The sequence below is a fragment of the Gymnodraco acuticeps genome, unplaced genomic scaffold, assembly GCF_902827175.1.
Source record: "Gymnodraco acuticeps unplaced genomic scaffold, fGymAcu1.1, whole genome shotgun sequence".
NCBI classification, from domain to species: domain Eukaryota; kingdom Metazoa; phylum Chordata; class Actinopteri; order Perciformes; family Bathydraconidae; genus Gymnodraco; species Gymnodraco acuticeps.
In genome coordinates, this window is record NW_022991761.1 from 559172 (window position 1) to 581792 (window position 22621).

The window sequence follows — 22621 nt, forward strand, 5'->3', positions numbered from 1 at the left end:
GCATTTACAGAAATGATGCAAACTAAATACAACACACAAACCCCGAAAACAAACGCAACAAAAAAACGCTGCAAATACCAAAACGATATACAAATCCCAAAACACATACAAATCCCAAAACACATACAAAAAAAAAACATTCCGGAAGTGCTCCAGGCCTCTAGGGGGCGCGCTACGTGGAGCAGATTGATGTCTGACCAGACATAGAGAGAACGAACAAGAGTGATGGAAATCAGAAGGAAAGAAAGTTCATTTAAGTGGAGAAAGATATAAGAAGGTAAGTTTTGTTTTGTTTTTATACATAGAGCGTCATATATATATATATAAAACTAGCTAGCGTGACTACTACACCAGCTGAGGAGAGGAGAGCTTCACGTGAAGAGAAGATAAAGTAAGGGAAGAAGAGATGACAAATCAAGTGCAGGCAAATAACACAGGCCATAGTGAGTACCGCGGAAAAAGGACATTTGAATTCTTAGCAGTTTGTTTATATGTATGTATTTGTGTATAGATGTTGCAACTATACAGAGCTTTAACAATTGTCTGTAACTATGGTCATGCTAATAAAGCTATTGAATTGAGAGAGAAAGAGAGAGAGAGAAGTGACAAAATGTGAAGAGGAACAAAGTAATGACAGGATAGTAGTGTGCATTAGACATGCTCAAGAACAAATATAGAGAAGACATTCAAGGAGAGAGTGACAAAACACAGATTCAACAGTAAACATGATGTATCTTTCTATTTATTTAGCTAACCAATGACGTGATGTTTCCTTCGCATTCTCAGGCATTCCATAAGGAGGGTCAGGAACTCACGCTTGGGACCACCAGTGTCCACGCCATCCTCAGTTTGTCCCTCATCATCAGTGAACTTAATTGACATCAGGACTGGCACCTTTGAAGCCGCGGATTGCTCCATCCCACACATTGGCTCCATTAATACTGAACCTGCTGCAAGATGTATTTGTTATTTTTGCAGAAAGTTCTGCAACAATGTCCTCCGCAGTCAGGTATTCTGTGCTGGGAAAGATAAAGTGATGTATTGTAATATGAAATGATGAAGCAAGTAATAAGATTTACAGTATAGAATAGAAAAATTAAGTGGTAATAGTAACAATTAATACCGTTGCTCCATTTTGTCTTCTGGCTCAGACTGGCTATCAATAATGATAAGTGCATACACAGTTGTGTAGTTGCTGCAGTGAGAAGACAGTTGAATCATTATTTTCAAATACATAATATATGCATGACAGTCATATTTACAAAAAGATGTCGATCCTCTTCCTGTTTTTCAATACATTGGGTTCTAAACTGACAACAGCACTTTTGTCATACTCCTGCACAATCCTTGTAAACATTTGAAATGGATACAACAAACAATATCTGATCTTTGAAAAAATATGTGTGGGTGTTTTTTCTATCGTCTTCACTAAGATGTTGTGGGTGTCATTTGGAAATGTATAAAAGTATAATTGTTCTGCTTCCTGGCAATGTTACCCACTGTGATTGGAGGCTATACAAACAAAGAAATGTACAAATAAAGATACACACCAAACAACTGTGTCACGATGCAACTGTCAACATCGTTTACCTATAGAAGTGGTTCTGACCCGGGGGAGATTGGACCTCTTCCTGGAATGGGGTTGGTGCTCCATCCTATTTTTACCCAGGAAATAAATGCAGTTGATCTAATGACAGTGTCATTAGCACACAAAGGTATTTATTGATTTCATGTTCACAAATTCAAACCTACATGGTATAATTACATTTTTAATTAGTCTTGCCCGATCAGACGCTGGTTGTGGGTGCCTGAGAGGTCTGATAAAGGTAAACAACAAATCTACTCAAACTACTGTTAAAACATTCTGCTTCTTGTGGCACAAAATAATATGTTGACAATGTTTTATTTTACCCTGGCAAACTGTTGTCCATTCGTGAAGTGCTCACTTTTGGAACATTTGGAATGTCCCACACCTGCATACACACAAATGACTGACTGAAATAAAAATAAATTCACTTTAATTAAGAATAAATGCCACGATAAATCCAAACAGACCAAGGTACATTATATTGTTGACCGTCCTTTAACTCTCACATTAGGATTTATATTGGGGCACAATAAACCAACTCTGCACCTATAATATATCTATATGATGTCAAGAGTTACATTTAGTTCACATTATATATATGCTTCCGTTAGGCAATATTATAAGGAATCATTCTGTAAACTTTCATTGTTATGCGGATGATACTCAACTATATTTATCAATCAAGCCTGATGAAATTAATCATCTAAATAAAATTCAAGACTGCCTCAAGGACTTAAAAACGTGGATGACCTTAAACTTTTTGATGTTAAACATGACCAAAAGTGAAGTTATTATACTCGGCCCGAAGAATCTACGAAACAAATTATCTAAAGATATACTAACTATGGATGGCATTAATTTGGCCTCCAGTGAGACTGTAAGGAATCTTGGTGTTATATTTGATCAGGATTTATCCTTTAACGCCCACATAAAATCAATTTCAAGGACCGTCTACTTCCATCTACGTAACATTGCAAAAATCAGGCATATCTTGCCTCAAAACGATGCAGAGAAACTAGTCCATGCATTTGTTACTTCAAGGCTGGATTATTGTAACTCATTATTATCAGGGTGTACCAAGAAGTCAGTCAAGTCGCTTCAGCTGATTCAAAATGCTGCAGCTCGTGTACTAACCAGAGTTAGGAAAAGGGACCACATTACTCCTGTTCTGGCTGCCTTACACTGGCTCCCTATAGAACACAGGATAGAATTTAAAATTCTTCTTCTCGCCTACAAAGCCCTTAATGGGCAGGCGCCATCTTACCTTAAATAACTCATTATACCCTACTGTCCTACTAGGCCATTGCGTTCCAAGAATGCAGGGTTGTTGGTTGTTCCTAGAGTCTCTAAAAGTACAATGGGAGCCAGAGCCTTTTCTTATCAAGCTCCACATTTGTGGAATCAGCTTCCAGTTTGTGTTTGGGCAGCAGACACCCTATCCGTTTTAAGAGTGCGCTTAAGACCTTCCTTTTTGATAAAGCTTATAGTTAGGGCTGATTAGATTCAGCCCCTAGTTTTGCTGATATAGGCTTAGTTTGTCGGGGGACATCTTACTTCTTCCTTCTCTCTGTCTATACCTGTGTACTCATGTTCCGATTAACCCAGCTTCCCCAAATTTCTTTCTTTTTGGTGTCTATATACGCCGGGATCCGGAGTCATGGATGATCCTGCGGTCCTGGATCTTGAGTCGTGGCTGTGGTCCTGGATCATAGGTCCTGGATGGATATCCTCATGGATTCATCTTCCTATTATACACACATGCATTTCCAAACATTTGGACTACCTATGTTGCAAATGTATTATCTTTTCAATTTACACACGGCATCTATTGCACGTCTGTCCGTCCTGGGAGAGGGATCCCTCCTCTGTTGCTCTCCCTGAGGTTTCTCCCATGTTTCCCTTTAAACTGTGGGTTTTCTCCGGAAGTTTTTCCTTGTACGATGTGAGGGTCTAAGGACAGAGGGTGTCGTATTGTCATACTGATATTCTGTACACACTGTGAAGACCACTGAGACAAATGTAACATTTGTGATATTGGGCTATATAAATAAACATTGATTGATTGATTGATTGATTGAGGTGCACAGTGCTGTCTCTTGACTTGCAAGCTCTTTTACCAAACAAGCTAACGCTAGCTGGGTAAATGTGACGCTCTTTGTATCAAAACAAAACGTACCTTCTTATATATCGACTTTTTCCACTTCGATCAACTTTGTTTCCTCCGGCTTCAATTTGCAGCACTCTTGTTCGTTCTCTCTATGTCTGGTCAGACATCAATCTGTTCCACGTAGCGCGCCCCCTAGAGGCCTGGAGCACTTCCGGAATGTTTTTTTTGTATGTGTTTTGGGATTTGTATGTGCTTTGGACTTTGCATATCGTTTTGGTATTTGCAGTGTTTTTTTGTTGCGTTTGTTTTCGGGGTTTGTGTGTTGTATTTAGTTTGTATCATTTCTGTAAATGCAGCGTTTTTCTGTTGTATTTGTTTTCAGGATTTGTTTGTTTTTCATTTCAGGATTTGCAGGTGTTTCCTGCTAATGTATGCGTTTTTGGCCGTTGTTCCGCGTTTGTACCTGCCGGCCACTGTAGATTTCACTATAAGTAATCTTTTTTTTTTGGACAGACACAATAATTTACATTTTTTTACTGTGTTCAATCTGAATTCACTTTAAAAATAAAAACATCTATATTGATTCTGACACTTCTACATCCAACTCACAGGTGTAACCTTGCTTTGAGAAAAAAGATTAAATGTAACCAGGGTTCGAGTTATAAACTGAGCTCTATGGGGGTCTTTAAAACTAACGCACACAGTCACAGGCATAGATTGCGCAATAATGTATTGCGCACCTTGGAGGTGCAGACTCCAACTGATGGTATATATTGCACACCCTTGCGAGTATACAATTAGTGTCTGATGTGTTAGGGCTTCAAAGATAATGACAAAAACTCAGGAACTCTGTACTTGTGGAGCGTCACAAACAGCGCCTCCGTTTATTACGTTTTACTCTCTCTCCACAACTTAATCGTATGCTAGCCTACGGTACTCGTAGTATGTAGGCCTATGTGTGTATCTTGTCAATATATTTGAATGTCTGTTTATATAACGGTTCATTCTTCGGGCGCGCGCAGCACGTTCACAGCCTCACAGGCATAGATTGCGCAATATTTTATTGCGCACCTTAGGTGAAGTGCAGGCATATTGTCATTCAAGAGAGAATACGATGCGTAGTTATTTTGGAAAACATTGTTTTGTTTGCCTATTTACCTCGTTAACGTAAATAATACTCATTACATTGAAAAATGCATTATTTGTGATCAAAATAATGGTTGTTGGTAATGTATATTAGCTACCCCCACAGATGTTTGATTTCACTGGGTCCGTGGGAGCTCAGGCCCCTCCTTATGGGAGCTCAGCTCCCATTGGCTCCCACGTAACTCGAACCCTGAATGTAACCCTTTTAGAAGGGAAGATATGGTTATTTGTTCTGGGAATGTCATTTTCGAGCCTGAGACCTGAAAAACAGGCTCGGGGCTTAACAGGTTTTAACTCCAGTTCCTACACTTGTCACTTTTCCCCATGATATAGAGCATACCATTCAATGCTGTGTGATTTATTCTGAGTCTAGCTATCATGATTTCTTCACTTCTATTTCTTTATTTATAAATCTTAATTGTGATTGTCTTTTGAACTTTATGATACTCTTTGCCTTTCTGGTCTTTCTCCCACCTTTTCTGCCAGATCTCCATCCCTTTTTTCTTAATTACTGCTTTTCCTTCTCCTTGTCCAAGTTGAACTGGTAATGTTATTTCCTTTTGTAGTGCACTTTTTGTTAATTTATCAGCACACTCGTTCCCTTTCACCCCCTCATGTGCAGGCACCCAGCAGAACTGCAGATCTATACCGCCTCTGTGAAGTCTTAACAGGCTATGATTAAGTTCTATGAGAATGTCTTCTCTGACAGTTGTTGTTGACTGTCCATCCATCTTCTCCCGCTTATCCGTGGTCGTGGCGAGGAGGTAGCAGTTCCAGCAGAGAGCCCCAAACGTTCCTTTCCCTGGCCACATCAACCAGCTCTGACTGGGGGATTCCAAGGCGCTCCCAGGCCAGCGAAGAGATATAATCCCTCCACCTGGTCCTAGGTCTACCCCTTGGTCTCTTCCCAGCTGGACGTGCCTGGAACGTTGACTGTATGCTTTTTAATATGGATGTTACGTCCCCACTAAGGTCTAGGGGACCTGGAGACAATAACATACAACCAATAATTAATGAGGGAGTCAGCGTAACAGTTTACAAAAGGTTTATTTTCTTAACCCAGAACCGAACAGACATGTAACTGAAACCTTAGTTGGTGAGGAGGAGGAGGAGTCAAAGGATTGCGCCAAACAAAAGAAACAAGCATAACAAAACCAGGCCTATCTCTACATCTATCCTTTGAAACCAAAACTCAAACAAAAACCCTCACTAACTAAACTACAAAGACTTTGACAAAACAATATACAGGGGTGGCAACAATCCGCTAACCTAGTGTGTCTAAACATTAGTTAGCTACGTGGTGAGAAATGTACAGGGTACCCCAGACTTACCTAACTCCTCCACCTCTCAACACACTTTCAATAAGGTCAGACAATACAAAGAAATTTAGTGGCTAAATACTGCAGGCTCCTTCATCAGCAACAGGCCCAGAGTGAGAGAGCGAGAAGACTTCCTGGGTGCCTCCTTTATGGTCGGCCCTGGCTGCTGATAGGCCAGCTGAGGGTGAGAGGATCCAATCAGCCATCAGACTCAGGTGCACAGGCAGATACCGATCAGCTGCTGATTAGCTGTGCAGAAGACAGGGAGAAGAGAGAAACACAGGAGGGAAGGAAAACCACACCAGTACAGCCTGCCTGGCACGTAACAATGGACAATGAATCTGTGCATATCACCACCCTATCTGGTCTGACCTCTTCAACCCACTGTAATCCTATTATTACTGCCAGCAGTTCTGCTGAATACACTGATAATTGATCAGACGCTCTTTTTGAGATTGATTAAAGTCTGGGATGTATATACCAACTCCAACAGACTCTTCCTTGTTCTTAGAACCATCTGTGTACATTTGTAGGTAATTGTAGTACTTTTCGTTCAGGTACGTATACTCGTTTTAATTCCCACTTCATTTATTTGCCACTCTTTTTTCCTTTCTATGATACTCATATCTATGTTAGCTTCTGGGGAAATCCATGGGGGAACACGGCTAACTGGGCTTGCTTTAGCAAACGTTATGGTCGCCACTCCATATGTCCTCGTTCTCTCCTTACTTGTCCAGCCAAACCCATGCCCCTGTAACTTTATATATTCCCAGCAATCCTGTAGTATTCTGTTTGTGATATTTTCCTCTCCACTTCCTTGTAGCCTGACCCAGTATGACAGAGCAAGTTTGTCTCTTCTGATCTCCAGAGGTGTCTCTCCTGCTTCTATCAGAACTGCATTAATAGGGGATGACTTTATCGCTCCAATACACAGCCGCAATGCTGTATATTGTATTCTATCCATTTTTAAAAGCGATGTTTTTTCTGCTGCTCCATACACTATACAACCAGTCTATTGTGGACCTCATAATAGATCTGTAAATATCTATTAATGCTTGTTTGTCTGTGCCCCAGTTACAGCTCGTAATAGATTTAATACTTTTTTGCATTTTGTTTCCACTTGATTAATATGCATTTCCCATGTATATTTGCTATCAAACCACAGTCCTAGGTATTTGAACTCATTCACCTTTGTCATTGGACGATCATATAGTGTTAGCTGTTGGCCATCAATTTTGTGTTTATTTGTAAATACCATGTAGCATGACTTGCTTTCTGACATTTTGAATCCCCAGTTATATGACCACCTCTCCACTTTTTTAATCGCTCTACCTATATTCTCCATTAAGTCATTCTACCAGAAACAGTCCCAACCCAAAGAAAACAAAGAACATTCAGTTCGAAACAACTTTACTAGGAAATAATTCATTTGAGCTCTTTCAGGAAGATACACTCTATACAAGGTTACAAAATAGTTTTCTTTTTTTAAATCAACGGTTATATTAAATTGAGGGATATAGTCTGTTAAAGAATCAGTTTAGTGATATTCTGTATTTTTCTTCTAGATAGGAAATATAAACAACTTTACTAGCAACATTTTTATTTTACCCCTTTTAAGAAGAAACAAGTATATGAATCAACAGTTCATGAGAAATAAACTCAGAATAACTTTTATTTTTCTTTCACAAATGTAACAAGGTGCTTTCCAATGCTATCCTGTACCCAGCTAGCAAAACAAATCAATAACCCAAACTTAAAATATAATTTGTACTTGAATTTCTCTTTGTAGTTGCCTTGTGTGAAGTCTTTAAAACAAACACATTGTTGGTTTTGTTGTGCAAATTGTCCCAACTGTCTATTCCAACAGTATAATTTAAGGTTCAGGTTTTTTTTTTTAAGTATCAGGATTGTTTTGTTAACTTCTCTGGCTCATCTGCCGGTACAGTTGGATGGTCATGAGCTGAACTTCAGGATCTCCAGGTTGGATGTCGATAGCTCTGAGGAAGCAGCTCAATGCGTCATCAGGCTTGCCTTTGCTCTGGTACTCCTTCCCTCTCCTGACCAGGGCTTCGAAGCTCCCCTCCTCGGACAGGATGCCGTTACTGCTCAATTTGACTCCATCAGCCGTGCACTGATCCATTTGTTCGTCTGAGGCTAGCTCGGGCTCGCTGGTCGACTCCTCCATGTTGCTGGTCATTTCCTGTTCGGACTCCTCAACGTCATCTACTGACTCTGAGTACTCCTCATCATCCTCCTCCTCTCCTTGTACATCTGCCTCCTCTTCTTCCACATCCTCCTCACTCTCTGTGTCAAGGGTCTCCTCCACCTGAAGCGCATCATGAGTCGAACCAGTGAGGTCCTCTTCTGCTGCGTCATAATGCCTTTCTGAAACATCATCTTCTTCCTCCTCACTGGTAATTTCTTGGTTGTCTTTGATTTTCTCCATATCTTCGACGATGGATAGAATGAGGGATCGGTGTGAGGCCACGGAGGTGTTGCCTCCGACACTCTTTCTTGACCGAAAAGGAGTGCGGACAGATGACACCAATTTAGGTGTGGAGGCGCCAAGAACCTGAAAGGAATTGTCCAGGTGACTCTTGTCATCAACATCATCTTGATCACTGTCATCAATTATTGCTGCTCTTTTTTTCTTCTTAGTCACAATGGAGTTATCCATTGAATTGTCCATTACAGAGCTGTTGCCGTTGAAGCTTTGGTTGACTGCTTTATGTTGTTTCTCAGAAAGAGATTTATTTATGTTAAAGCTCCCCTCCATCTGCAGCTGTGACAGCAGCTTCCTCTCCTCTTCTTCAGTTTCCAGATTATCCAGTTCAACGTGGTCTGAAAGCATGTCGCTATCTTCAAGCTGTAAATTGAAGTTGCCTCCAAAGGAATCAAGCCCTGTGCTGACGTTGGTTGATGTGTCTGCTTTGAAGCTTGAAGTGGAAGCTTGCAAGACAGAAAGTCTTTTATTCTGCAGGGCTGTTAAATGTGAGAGGCCCAAGTCTGTCTTGGAATCGTTTGAGTGTGAGGTTTCGTTTGAAAGTTGTTTGTCTTCATCAACTGCTGTAAAATAGGCCATGCTGCCGTCACCTGCTGAATCATTAGCAGCCCCACACAGAGAAACCTCGTCTCTTAGTTTTGGATTGGAGGCATCTTCCATGTCACCCAATTCAGCATCACTGGTATCCGAGACCACCAGAGACTCTTCAATCACCTCCGGAGGGGAGGATTCATCGGCTACCAAGTAACTCCTCTCCTGATTAACAGACACGTGTTTTAGAGAATAAAGGTTCTGCTCAACAAGCTTGTCCTGGCTTACTTCTACGACAGGATGTTCCTCTGACATATCCTCATCTGAAGTAAGATCAACAACATGGCCACTCAGATTCTGTTGGCCGTCCTCCTCATCAGAGCCAGACTGGTCCAACTCTATCACGACTGGTGACCCGTTAGACTTACTATCATGCTGTGGATAGGAAGGACTTGGTTTTGGATTTCTTGGTTTTTTCTCATGAGTCCGCTCTCTGATGTGGTTGTCCGGTGGTTGTCTGAGCCAGGCTGGTTCTGTGTTTGATGCCATTATGTCTGCCATCTGCATCGTTAACTCTGACTCAGCCTTCATCAGCTCCTGGGCCTTCTGCACTCTCCCTTCAATGTAGTGATGGGCCTCTTGGTCTTCAGGGTCATCATCGTGGTTAACATCAAGGGAAAACATGAGGTCATGGTCAGAGATCCCAAATATCTCCATGGTGTGGAGATGGGCAATGTGTTCGTCCAGTTCCGCGTCTGTCCTTCGGTTTCCGGAGTGCAGGGATTGAAGTTGCAGCTGAGTCGATGAGGACCTTGTGTCCTCCAGGAGGAAGAGCTCTTTCAACTCCTGCTTGCTGAAGTACCTAAAAGGGTTTTTCTTGTCCCCGGTATTTTGTCTAACGAGAGAGTCTTTGAAGACCTGCCTTCTGTAGATCTTCTCCTCTACTGTGCCGCAGGTGATCAGTCTGTAGACGACAACATTTTTGTTCTGCCCAATGCGATAAGCCCTGTCAACAGCCTGGGCGTCTGTTGCTGGGTTCCAGCTAGGATCGTAGATCACGACTCGGTTTGCTGCCGTCAAAGTGATACCAACCCCTCCAACCTGGGTGGTCAGGAGAAAGACAGAGTAGCTTTTGTCTGTCTGGAACTTGGTGATTAGTCTCTCTCTCTCTGCAAGCTGAATTATTGTGCCATCCAATCTCAATACTTTAAAGCCTCTGTTGCCCAGGATGCGCTCGATGATGTCGAGCACTTTCCTGAAATGAGCAAAGACAAGCGTGCGGTGACCTTCTTCTCTGAGCCTTTGGAGAAGTGCAAACAGAAAGACGAGCTTCCCTGACTCAGATATTAAGGTCTCGTCTGGAATGTTGGCGATGGTGCATGTGCCTGTCTCCATGTTATCATTCTGCTGACCTTGAGCTGTATTTTCTTCTAAGCCCAACTTGGCTATGGCTGCAGCAGAGAGCAGTCTTGGATGGTCGCACAACTTCTTCATTATGTTCAGTTCAGCTAGAGGTGATCTGGTTGTCATGAGCAGCTCCTTGATGTGGTCCAGTGAAAGGAACTGCCTGTAAATATCTTCCTGAACAGGACTAAGGTAAGTCCAGACAATTAAGTCGTTCTTTCTAGTCAGTGTTGGCATGACTGCGCCGGAGTCTTTTGGAGTATTTTGGACCTTGCCGTCCTTGGTCTCTGAATATTCCTCTTTACAGGGAAGTTGGCCTTTCTTATTGTTTTTCTGCACTTCTGCTTTTGTCCTGCGGAGGAAGTAGGGTTTGATTATGGCCATGAGGTTCTCAGACATTCGAGACCCGAGGGCCTTTTCCCCTGGAGTGGTGTCCTTTTCTCTGGCCCGGGTGATTGGGTTCTCATACTCCGTTTTGAATGTTTTAGCTGTGCCTAAGAGAGTCCCTTGGCAAGCAAAGTCAAAGAGAGCCCACAATTCCTTCAGGTTGTTTTGGACTGGAGTGCCAGTTAGGAGAACTCTGTTTTTTGAATGTATGGCGTGGGCACTTTTGGCTGTTTTGGTAGTTGAGGATTTTATCTTATGTGCCTCATCTAGGATCATGTAGTCCCATGTGAACTCTTTGCCATTGTAAGATGACAATTGCTGCCAGTTATTCATAAGCATGGAGTACGTGGTGATGATAACACCACTTCTCCTCTGAATTTTCTCCAAATTCCTGGTCCTCTCCTTGCTCGGTCCGTGAAACTCCTTCACCCTCATGCCAGGAGTCCATTTGGCAAACTCCTTGGTCCAGTTTGTGATGAGAGAAGTTGGCATGACCAGCAATGTGTGCTTGGCCAGCTCGTTGTCATACATGCTTGAGAGGAATGCTATCACCTGGATGGTTTTACCAAGGCCCATGTCATCTGCCAAGATCCCACCTTTACGTCCATCTCTGCAGAGACTGTACAAGAAGGCGACTCCATTTCTTTGGTAGTCATAAAGCTTGTCATACAACTCTTTGAAAAGCATTAAGCCGCTGCCGTTAACATTCACAAACTCTTCATCTTCTTCCTCTGAGTCACTCTGAGCAAGAAGTTCTTCCATTTGCTTTATCCGGCTTTCAAGTTTTTGACTCTGGTGAATTTTGTACGCCAGTTTGAAAAACTTCAGCGCTTGGTTCATGTCGCCTTGTCTGGCAACATCTTTTCCCTCTTTAATGAATCTGGAAGAAAAAAGACAAGAACATCAGAGAATATTTAATTAAAAAATAAATGTAGTCTGAAGAAGAGCTGCCACTAAAGTATTTACAATTTATTTTATTTATATATATATATATATATATATATATATATATATATATATATATATATATATATATATATTAGGGCTGTCAGTCGATTAAAATATTTAATCGCGATTAATCGCATGATTGTCCATAGTTAATCGCACATTTTTTATCTGTTCTAAATGTACCTTAGAGGAATATTTTTCAAGTTTTTAATACTCTTATCAACATATGAGTGGACAAATATGCTTTATGTAAATGTTTATTATCATTTGAACAATGACAAATATTCTCATGAATATTAAACACAACAACCTCTGAACATTACAAATATTCGCCTCAATTCAACCTGGAACCTCTCTCATTCAATAATACAATACAAAGTGTGTGTGTGTGTGTGTCATACTTGCCAACCTTGAGACCTCAGAAATTGGGAGCATTTCAAAACCACCGCGGGTGGGGTGGGGGGGGGGGGTGCTATGGATCGCCGGAGCTGTATTAGCTTAACATGCTTATTGTAGTTGTAAGTGCACTGTCTTGATGGAGCATATGTGTGGGCTGGACCTATGTTATACAGGAAAGGAGTGAGCAGGGGGGAGTTTTGTCGATTCTTGTTCAGTTTTCTGTGACTTATCTTCCTCACCCTCTCAGACTTTCAGTTGCGCGCGCTACTAAAGAGACGCGCTACCATGGAAACCAAACAATGGTGTAGCTGTATTAAACTCAGAGTGGAAACAGTCGTGAGTAAATCCAATTTAGTCAGAAATCGGGAGAAATATGACCCCGGGAGGAAACCGGGAGAGGGCAATGAAATCGGGAGTCTCCCGCGAAAATCGGGAGGGTTGGCAAGTATGGTGAGTGTGTGTGTTCGTTGGAGCTATGTGCAACTCAAGGCATATGCTCGAACGGGAGCTGCCTGTACGCTGCAATCATGTTATGCGCACTATCCGTGCTGAGTGTGCTGACCTTTCGTACAATGTCCCACTGTCTGGCTTTCTGCATAAAGTCAAGTGCTCGACGCAGTTGTCGGCGAAATGTCGCTCCTCTGTTTTCATTGAAACAGCTCCTTATATCCGTTAGCGCAGCTAGCTAGCACCAGATGCTAACAACAACAATACACGTAAGGTCTCGCTCGAGCCACACATACACACACACCCTCCCGGTCCTCCCGATGGCCAGTCGGTGCCTGCCGGTGAGCGTGGAAGTGTGGTCTGCCACAAGCAGGCAGCAGGAGCGGGGGCTGTCAGCATCAGCTTGTAGATGGTATTTTAAACTCGATGCGCTCTGAAACTACAGGGCCGCGAGGAAAAAAATACACATGCGTTAATCGCGTTAAAATAATTAGTGGCGTTAATTTTTTTGTGTGTTACCGCGTTATTAACGCGTTAACTTGACAGCCCTAATATATATATATATATATATTTTTTTTAAATTATCATTTTTTTTACATACATAGCACCTGTCACTTTTCACATTGAACATGTGTTCTTTTATTAAATAAACTAAACGCTTTCATTTTAAGTTGTGAGTTGTAGTATTTTTGACCCTAAGAAACATTGATGCATTAATCATTAACAATAATCCACAGCTCCTCTCTCTGCTCCAGAGGATTACAAAATAATAATATCCCAATGCCAGTCTTTACACATCATAATAATTGAACAGTTTTAAAGTTTCTCTTTCTTTTCCTCTTATATTGCAGTCCCTCACTCACTTTTTTTTGTTCAGTGCGAGAATTGAGCTCGAGCTTGTCCTGCCAGGAGTTTAAATCTGGGCTGAAATGGTGTCAGTGCCATTCTCATACACATAGCCTTGGTTAGCCTGCCCTGGAACGATATTTAGTTTTAATTTTGATCCTGGTGGACTGATCATATTGGGCTCTGAGACTTCTTATTTTTTGTGACCTCAGTTCTGACTTGAGAGGGAATGTTTGGTCAAACACTTTGTGTTTTGTCTCATAGTGGCACTTTTAATGAGCGCCACGGTCTCTGAACAAATGAGACACGCTGGTCCGTCCACTCGGGGTTAAAAGCTCTGTTCTCACTGTCCACTTTCCTCTTCTTGGAGAGCGCCATGTGTAATTATTTGTCTCTCCCTGTCTGCCGCTAACACGCCTGTTCACTCTCCTCTCCGCTTCTCTCCCTGTATCGCTAATTATTCTCTTCACTCACTTTCCTCTCCGCTTCTCTCTGCCGCTCTCTCTCTCGTCTCTTCTTCTGCGTTTCTCTCTCATCTCTTTCGCCCCCTGTCGGCGGCGGTTAAAATAGAATCGCCCTGTCAAAATTGAAATCCCCTATTAATGTATTGATTATAGGTCCGGATCCGTATAGGTCGGCGTCTGGGTCCGGACCGCGGTCTGCCTGTTGCCGACCCCTGCTTTACGGCATCCTTATATTTATAAAAAATGGTGGCAAAAAACTGTTTTTGTAATTGTGGTTATATCATTGTAATTTATGATGCTGTTAGATCATAGAAGATAGAAAATGTATAATAATATTATTTTGAAAGGCTCAACATAATTTTGGATTGAAGAAGAGTATTACGTTTGATTAAAACCTTCAGAATTGTAGTTAATGACTACTTTTGTATGTTCTTTGGACATTACCATGCTCTGGCAGTCTATTATATAGAAAATACAATTATTATTATTATTATCATACAAGTGTAGCCTTAGCCTTTGTGTCCCACCCTGACTGAAATAAAGAGCGGTTCTGCTTATGTAATAATTTTTTTAAGTAACATGATATCAGACTAAAGGAGTTTTACGGAAACACCTCCACTATTCAATTTCCTTTTTAACCAGTGTATTTATAATAACCTTTAGAGCAGGGGTCTTCAACGTTTTTCAGGCCAGGGACCCCCAAACTGATGGAGAGCTGGAGCAGGGAGCCTCCTACTATATGTATGGCATACAATTGTGTTTTATATTAAACGGGGCCTAGTGCCGTGTATAAACATAGCTACTCTGTTATTGTACATTCAATACTAAGCTATTCAAATAATACACAGGTTAATATATTCATGTTTTTATTTTAAACATGTGCAAGGTACAGGGTGGCCGTGCCACTGCCATTTATAAACATACATCTTGAACACAACACAGAGCTATTAAAATAATTCACAGATTCAAGTTTTAACTTCAAACAAGTGCAAGGTACAGGGTGGCCATGCCACTGCCATTTATAAACATACATCTTGCATACAACACTGAGCTATTCAAATAATTCACAGATTTTAAACTTTAAACATACATGTAGAAGGGACAGTGAATCCTCAAACCATCTGTGGATGGCACACGTACTCCCACATTAGTGAGATGTCTGACCCTGATGAGTAGCACACAGCTTATCTAACCTTGGACGGATGGAGGTTGTCAGGCAGAGGGTCATATCCAGGGGTGCACATAACTTTTTTGCCCTGGTTCTCAAAGGAGCACCTGGAGATATTGCTTGGTGCTCATCCTTAAAATGAAATAAACCGTAACTTTTGAGGGGGTCTTGACTTTATTTGCCAGACACACGGCACTGAACACACATGCAGAGGTGAACACTGAACACACATGCAGAGGTGAACACAGAACACACATGCAGAGGTGAACACAAGACAACATTAGCACGACCAGTAATCCTACAAGCATCACTACCCTCCTGACTGTTCTCCTCACTGTCTTCCTCTATGTCAGACATGGTAGCTGATGATGTAGGCCTACTACTTTCTCTCTGGTTGAGTCTGCGATTAGATACTTGATTCCACAAGTCAACAGCTGCTTTTGGGTCGAAAGTCTCTGTTGTCATCTTAGAAAAGTGGATGTAATCAAATAAGTATGTGAACATAACCAATAGCCTACTATAGCCAATAACAAATTAATGTAACTTATTTTATTTGTGTTGTTCATTCATATCTTATTTTTACCTTAACATTTATTTATTTATGCATTTTTTTTTATCTCTCCAGTTTTAAAGGATATTTTTGGTTACTGTCCTATAGTATATACATTGGAATGATTTAAAACCTGTTTATCCCAATAATTATAAAGGAGTGCCTTGAAAATATGTGTTTACATAAATTGTGACCAAACCGTTTGAATTTAGACTAAGAGTCCTTCACCTCACTGAGCTGTAGTTAACTCATCAGCCTCTCAGTCTGACTGGAGAGGACTCTCCCTCCACATTATTGTAGAAACATCTTCTTCTTATCTCCGTTAGAGCAGCTAGCACGGCACCAGATTATAATAACAACAGCGCTGGTACCACCCTCCCTCTCTCCCTCGCATTTTGTCTGTGAGCTGCGGGCGCCAGATAAGCCAACATCCCCCATTTTCATCACTTACAGCGCCCATCGTACAGGGCAAATGAAACGTGGAACCGGGGTGAAAAGGGTGTTACATTTACTTAATTGTGAATATTGTTACATCAAGGCCGAAAATTAGGATGAGCCCCAACGGTCAAAATGTTTTTTTCCCTCCCAGAACTGCCAGCGCAGCACCTCCCCAGATCTGGCGCCCTAGGCGAACATCTAGCCAGTGCTACCGGCCGGCCCTGAGTTCATATCATGGTTCATATGCAACTCGCAAATATCTTTCTCTCTCATCTCTCCTCTATTTTCTCTTTTCCCTTCTCTCTCTCCCTCTCTCCCTCTCTCAATGTTGGTACGCAAATGCGCTTTGTTTCAAATGACCCGGTGCTCTTTTTTTTGGCGGAGGTGTGCATGCGCACCAGTTATGTGCAGCCCTGGTCATATCAGCCCTCAGGCTGCAGCCTTGACCTGTATTTGTTTTTCAAGTAAGTGAGTGAGGAAAATCCACTTTCGCAAAGATAGGTTGTTGCAAAGGGCAAAAGGCTCATCATAGCTTTTCCTGCCAATTGCGGAAAGTCTTTCTGGCAAGAGATCCAGAACTGGGTGAGTGGTTTTGTGTCATATATGTGTCTGAACGTACTGTCCGTGGATAGTTCGATTAGCTGATCCTCCTCTGTCACTGTCAGGCGTGTGCCGTCTGCTGCGTTGTCTGTGAATGGAAACAGTATCCATGTCTTGTCCCTGCGCCAGGAGTCAGCCTCAGAAAAGTAGCGCCCAAATTGTCCCTCAAGCGCCACCAAATGCGCAAGAATTGCGCGTGTTTCGGGGGGCGAGAGCACAGCAGAATCTCCCAGCTCATCCACTGATGGAAACATGGAAAATATTTCCTCCCCGATGCGCTCCCTCCATCTTTTGATTTTTTTTTTTTTAGAAAGCCTTCCATTTTGTCATACAGATGAATGGCATGTGTATTGGGGCCTTGCATTGAACTGTTCAGTTTGTTCAGCTCAGCGAAAACATCAGCAAGATAGGCAAGTTTGGTGACCCAAACATTGTCACTGAAAAGTGCAGCCAGCTCTGTGCGGTTTTGGAGAAGTAAAAACTCCCGAATAGTAGGGGTGCAACAACTAATCAACTTAATCGATTAAAATTGATTACCAAATTAGTTGGCAACTAATTCAGTCGTCGATTCGTTGGTGACGTCATCACATGTGTTCTACACCCCATTAAGCTCCAACGTTATCGCTCTTTTTTATCGGTACAGGAGACATTTAAAACATATGTCATATGTATTATTGCTACATAAACATTATATCGCAGTCTTAGTGTCGCCAACTCCGTTTCTAATATGCAGTATGACTACAAAATGCGTCTAATGTATTTTCGATCTTCCCAATTCAGACAAGAGATCTCTCCCCCGCCTGCTTGCGAGGTGGCGGGGCAGTTTACACACACACAGCTGCTACATGCATGCAACACACGGAGGAGATGGCGGAGAGAACGCGCTCCGAGGTGTGGTTAAACTTTAGCCGTCTCGATGTGGACAATGCTCGTTACCAAAAGTGCAATAAGATTTTTATCATGTAAGGGCGGTAACACGAGCAATTTGTCTAAACATTTATCAAAAGTACACCACATTCAGACGGAGGAATGCACCGGGTTCGACTGTCTTTCTAGTAGCTCTGCAGCCCCATCCACGAGTAACGTTTCCACGTCAGGTGTTATGTATGCGAGCAGCAACACACGGAGTTAACTCAGTTATAAAAACATCGGTTAATGATTAGAGGTAACTGAGTTATTTATTTTGTTAAAGTTTCAGCTATTCTGTTTACAGTTCTGTCATCAAATTATTTAATATGATTTGTTAAAACATTGTTGTTTCTTTTGATGTGAAATATTATGCATTTAATTAAAATAAAAAGCAATGTTAGTTTTGTTCACAATTTGTTTACCTTATTTCTTGTCAAAAGAACCGTTAATACTATCGTTAAAAGGACCGGATCGATAAGCAGTATCGATATAAGTAGTAGTAGTTAAAACCTTAACGATCCGAATAATCGATTAATCGTTTCATTAATCGATAGATTAATCGATTATCAAATTAGTCGTTTGTTGCAGCCCTACCGAATAGACTTGCGCAATTCCAACACACGTGACAACACTGTTCCACGTGAAAGCCATCGAACCTCGGAATGGTATTGTAGCGCAGTGTGTTCTTCTCCCTCAGCAGCACAGAGATTAGAGAAGAGACGCGTTTGCAATGCGCTCTTCTTGACTAGATTGACTACTTTCACTACCGAGTCCATGACATCTGCCAATTCAGCGCTCATATCTTTGGCAACAAGTGACTCCCTGTGTAGCATGCAGTGCGTCCAAATCACTAGCGGAGACACATCCCTTACAAGCACGATTAGTCCACTTTTTAAACCAGCCATGGTTCTTGCACTGTCAGTGCACAGCAGAGATGTTCACAAGTCTTTTTTTGCAAGTCCAAGTCAAGTCTCAAGTCTTTGGTCACGAGTCCAAGTCAAGTCTCAAGTCTTTGTGGGGTGAGACTTGATCAAGTCTCAAGTCTTTGGTCACGAGTCCAAGTCAAGTCTCAAGTCTTTGTGGGGTGAGACTTGATCAAGTCTCAAGTCTTTGGTCACGAGTCCAAGTCAAGTCTCAAGTCTCTAAAAAATAAAAGTCTCATGTCTCTTCTGGTTGTAATAAGCCTTCTATTGTCTGCTGCTATCCAGTCTGTTAAGAATACTGCACAGCTATATCTAAGAAATTCAAAGCATTTACTGTATTATTATCACTCCTATATCTATTAGCATACAGTATCAGTACTGATTAGTTGTTTGTTATATGATCACTTTAAACAGGCTATTGCAATGCAATATGAGGAAAAACATCACACTTTAGCTAAATGCAAACAACTTATAAGCAAAACACTTCAGAATCAGAAATCAGTATCACAAATACTTTATTAATCCCCCGCAGGGAAACTGTGTTAAAAGTACTTAAAAGTAAACATTTGTTCTGTGCCGTTTGCAACTAAAAAACTATTGCTGCAATATTATCTGAAATATACTGAACTGGTGATATTAAAACATGACCTGTTCCAAAAGAGATATCTACCATTAACACCATTTACCAGCCAAATGCTGGTAAATCATGCAAGTGGCTGGTACTGTATGTTGCACATTTGGCCAGTGGACAAAAATGTTAAAATTTGACCTCTGCAACCGTATTGTTTAATTACACTGGGTCTCTAATGACATCTTTTAAGTCTACTATAAATAAACATATTCCTCTATCCTCTCACTCAAACCCAGTGTAATGGTAACCTGATAAACCTGTAACATTAACGTTACGTGGTCAACAATAAACCTGTAACCTGCCTATAAACCGACGGATGTATTTATGTATGTAACTATGTATTGTTCTACGTTTAACGTTAGCCAGTAGATGGTGGCAGCGGAACGTAATGATTAACATTACCGACCTTTTTTATGTCATGTCAAGAGTTGGATGTCAACGCCACTCAACGCAAACAAGTGTGACAAGCATACATTCACTCATCTTTTCAAATATTCAGTTACAAAGCTAGTAGCAAGCTAAGTTAACATTACATAGCTGATGCTGAGCTAAACATGTTTGCTAACCGTCCATATGCGTTAATGTGACTGACCTATCCGGGTGAGTTTTCAAGTGCCTGATGAAATTTAACGTTGTTGCACCAGCATCCTTGATTTTAATATTGCAGACTTTGCAGTGTACGCTCCTTTTGTTGGTGCCGCCGGCGTTTTGTTCGAAGTTTTTATAGTTGAACCTAATTACAAGTGGTACAGCTGCAGGTGTGCCGCCAGTCGCCATGGTGTTACCATGATGTTAATGTTAATGTTAAAGGTGGGGTAGGTAAGTTTGAGAAACCGGCTCGAGATACACTTTTTGTTATATTCTATGGAATGTTTTTAACATCCCGATAGCCGGCCCGGCTAAAATAACTGGATGGCCTACCTGCCTGTCAGCCTCCCATCGGGGCACAAACTTATCTCGTGGCCTCATTGGTCATGTGCGCGTTCGTGTGTGTTGGAGGAAGTGGCAGATTTTCTCCGGTTGTGTATTTTCAAATTCTAGCGATCTCGAGCCGGTTTCTCAAACTTACCTACCCCACCTTTAATACGCCAAAAATAGAAAACACAATGATTGTTCACGAGTCCCAAAACACGAGTCCAAGTCGAGTCCGAAGTCTTTTGAGCAGGAGTCCAAGTCAAGTCTGAAGTCTCTGTGTGTGCGACTTAAGTGCGACTCGAGTCCGAGTCACAAACTCGAGTCCCCATCTCTGGTGCACAGCGCAATACATTTTGTCCACGGAATGTCATTTTCTCTGAAATAAATATCAATCACTTTGAAGATGTCAGAACAAGTTGTGCGTTGAGAGAAGCACTTACAAAACAAAAATTCCTCCTGCATTTCCTTATCATCAACAAAGCGCACAAACGCCAGAAGCTTGGCGTCCTTAGACACATCTGTTGACTCGTCTAATTGTAATGCAAATGCATCTGCCAACCTCAGCTTCTCTATCAGTTGCACCCTCACATCATATGCCATCTCGTCTATACGGCGAGCTATGGTTGAGTCCGACACTGGAATGGTTTTTGTAAAGGAATATTTTGGTCTTGTTAAAGTATATAGAGTTTAGTGATTTGTCCTCGGGAATCTGTTCATATGGTTGAAGTGTATTCCTGCCTGTAATGTGATCCATAGCTTCTCAGGAAGACACAGGTCAAGAGGTCATCTGATGTCTTGTGGGGGAGAAGCTTGGCTCATGTGGGTTTACAATGCAACGAGTCTTTGTCTCGACATCTGGCATGCATTAAAGGAAAACCCGCGTGTTTTAGGGCCCTCCTCTTCTCTTTGTATAGAGGGGTGCTTGGCGCTTTTGGGCAGAGTTTGCTGGGATCTTACATGAGAACTGTGATATGCTGTGAACTCTCCGGCCGTTCAGGCTCTCAATAAATATCAGTGTATTGACAGGCGAATCCAGTTTCCCTCATTTGATGATGCGCTCAACATTGCTGCAAAGAAGTTTTTACTTCACAGTTTTCAGTTTGTTAATGTCAATATCATTCCCATACATTGTTTTACACATATCGGTTGCTGAAGGCAATATTAAATCCTCTGCAAGTGTGTATGGCTGTTTCTTCTGGGCAATCCGAAGAGCAATTTGATAAGAGCAAGCTAGCTCACCAACTTTGGCTGATTTTCTGATCAATATCTGTTGACCTTGGAGGGATTTGAGGCTAGCTTGGAAGTATTCAACAGGTTTGTCTTTTAAGTGGCTGTGTGTTGTCTCCAAGTGACGCTGCAGCTTTGATGGCTTCATAGATTCATTTGAAAGAACAGTAGAGCAAATTACATACATTGGAAATTCAATGCCATCTGTCTCCTTAAAAGGTAAAACCAAACTTCAGATAATTATCTGCATATTTTCGGGTCTTCTCTCGTTTGCGCTTACCCTTATTAGCTGCTACATCAGCAGCAGGTTCCGCCTCGCCACTTGCATATTCACTGGTGGTTTCTGAGGTGGATGGTATCTCTCTTGTGCTTGTGGATTTTTTTGGTCGAGTTACAAAACGACCCATTTTTATATATATATTAGTGCTGTTAAAATTATCGCGTTAACGGCGGTAATTAATTTTTTGAATTAATTGCGTTAAAATATTTAACGCATTTAACGCATGTGCAGAATGGCCCGCCTCATACGTGCCACCAGTGGCAGCGCCAGGGTATGGCTGGGGTAGGCTACACCCATACCAAGAAATGGCTTAGCCCCACCATGAAAAATGATGTTAAAGTAAGCAAAATATAGTCTGCCAACTCGCGGAGTAAATTGCACAGACAGCAGTTAGTAAGATTGATTTCAGTAGCCACGGTTTTGAAAACTTTTGTCACATAGTGATCGTCTTCTCAATAGAACATCTTTGATAACGGCGTGGTGTTGTTGCAGGAAGTCCCGACGGAGAATACTTTTGCTGTAGTACAGGGGTGCACATAACTGGTACGCAGGTTATGTGCGTAATCTGAAATGCGTACCGTCACTTGTGTCACAAAGCGCATTTGCGTACCGACGTACTTGTGAACGCATTTAACGCATGTGCAGAATGGCCCGCCCCATACGTGCCACCAGTGGCAGCGCCAGGGTATGGCTGGGGTAGGCTACACCAGAGTCCTGCATCGGGTCGGGTACCCGCGGGTACCCGACGGGTGACCCGCAAAAAAGGTGATTCGCGGGTGGTATTTTTTCAAACACTTTTTTCCGGGTTCGGTTCCGGGTAAAACAAAGATGATGCGGGTCGGGTCGCGGGTATTGCATAATAAATATATTAAAATAATAGTAATTTAGTTT

General features: G+C 41.8%; 1 protein-coding gene and 1 long non-coding RNA gene across 3 annotated transcripts in view; both read right to left on the reverse strand.

The window, feature by feature from the left end:
• Window positions 1-1782: 1782 nt before the first annotated feature.
• Window positions 1783-3913, reverse strand: LOC117535034. Its single transcript, XR_004567357.1, has 3 exons — window positions 3765-3913; window positions 1912-1973; window positions 1783-1817 (listed from the first exon to the last, which is right to left on the reverse strand). It is a non-coding gene; the product is annotated as an uncharacterized LOC117535034 (long non-coding RNA).
• A 1956-nt stretch (window positions 3914-5869) lies between these two features.
• The window catches only part of LOC117534998 (DNA excision repair protein ERCC-6-like), a 33656-nt gene continuing 16904 nt past the window's right edge, over window positions 5870-22621 (reverse strand). For both annotated transcript variants that reach the window (XM_034199307.1, XM_034199308.1), the window contains exon 3: window positions 5870-11865. In XM_034199307.1, coding sequence (XP_034055198.1) covers window positions 8076-11865 — 3790 coding nt within the window. In that variant the 3' untranslated portion in view covers window positions 5870-8075. The remainder of the gene's footprint in view (window positions 11866-22621) is intronic.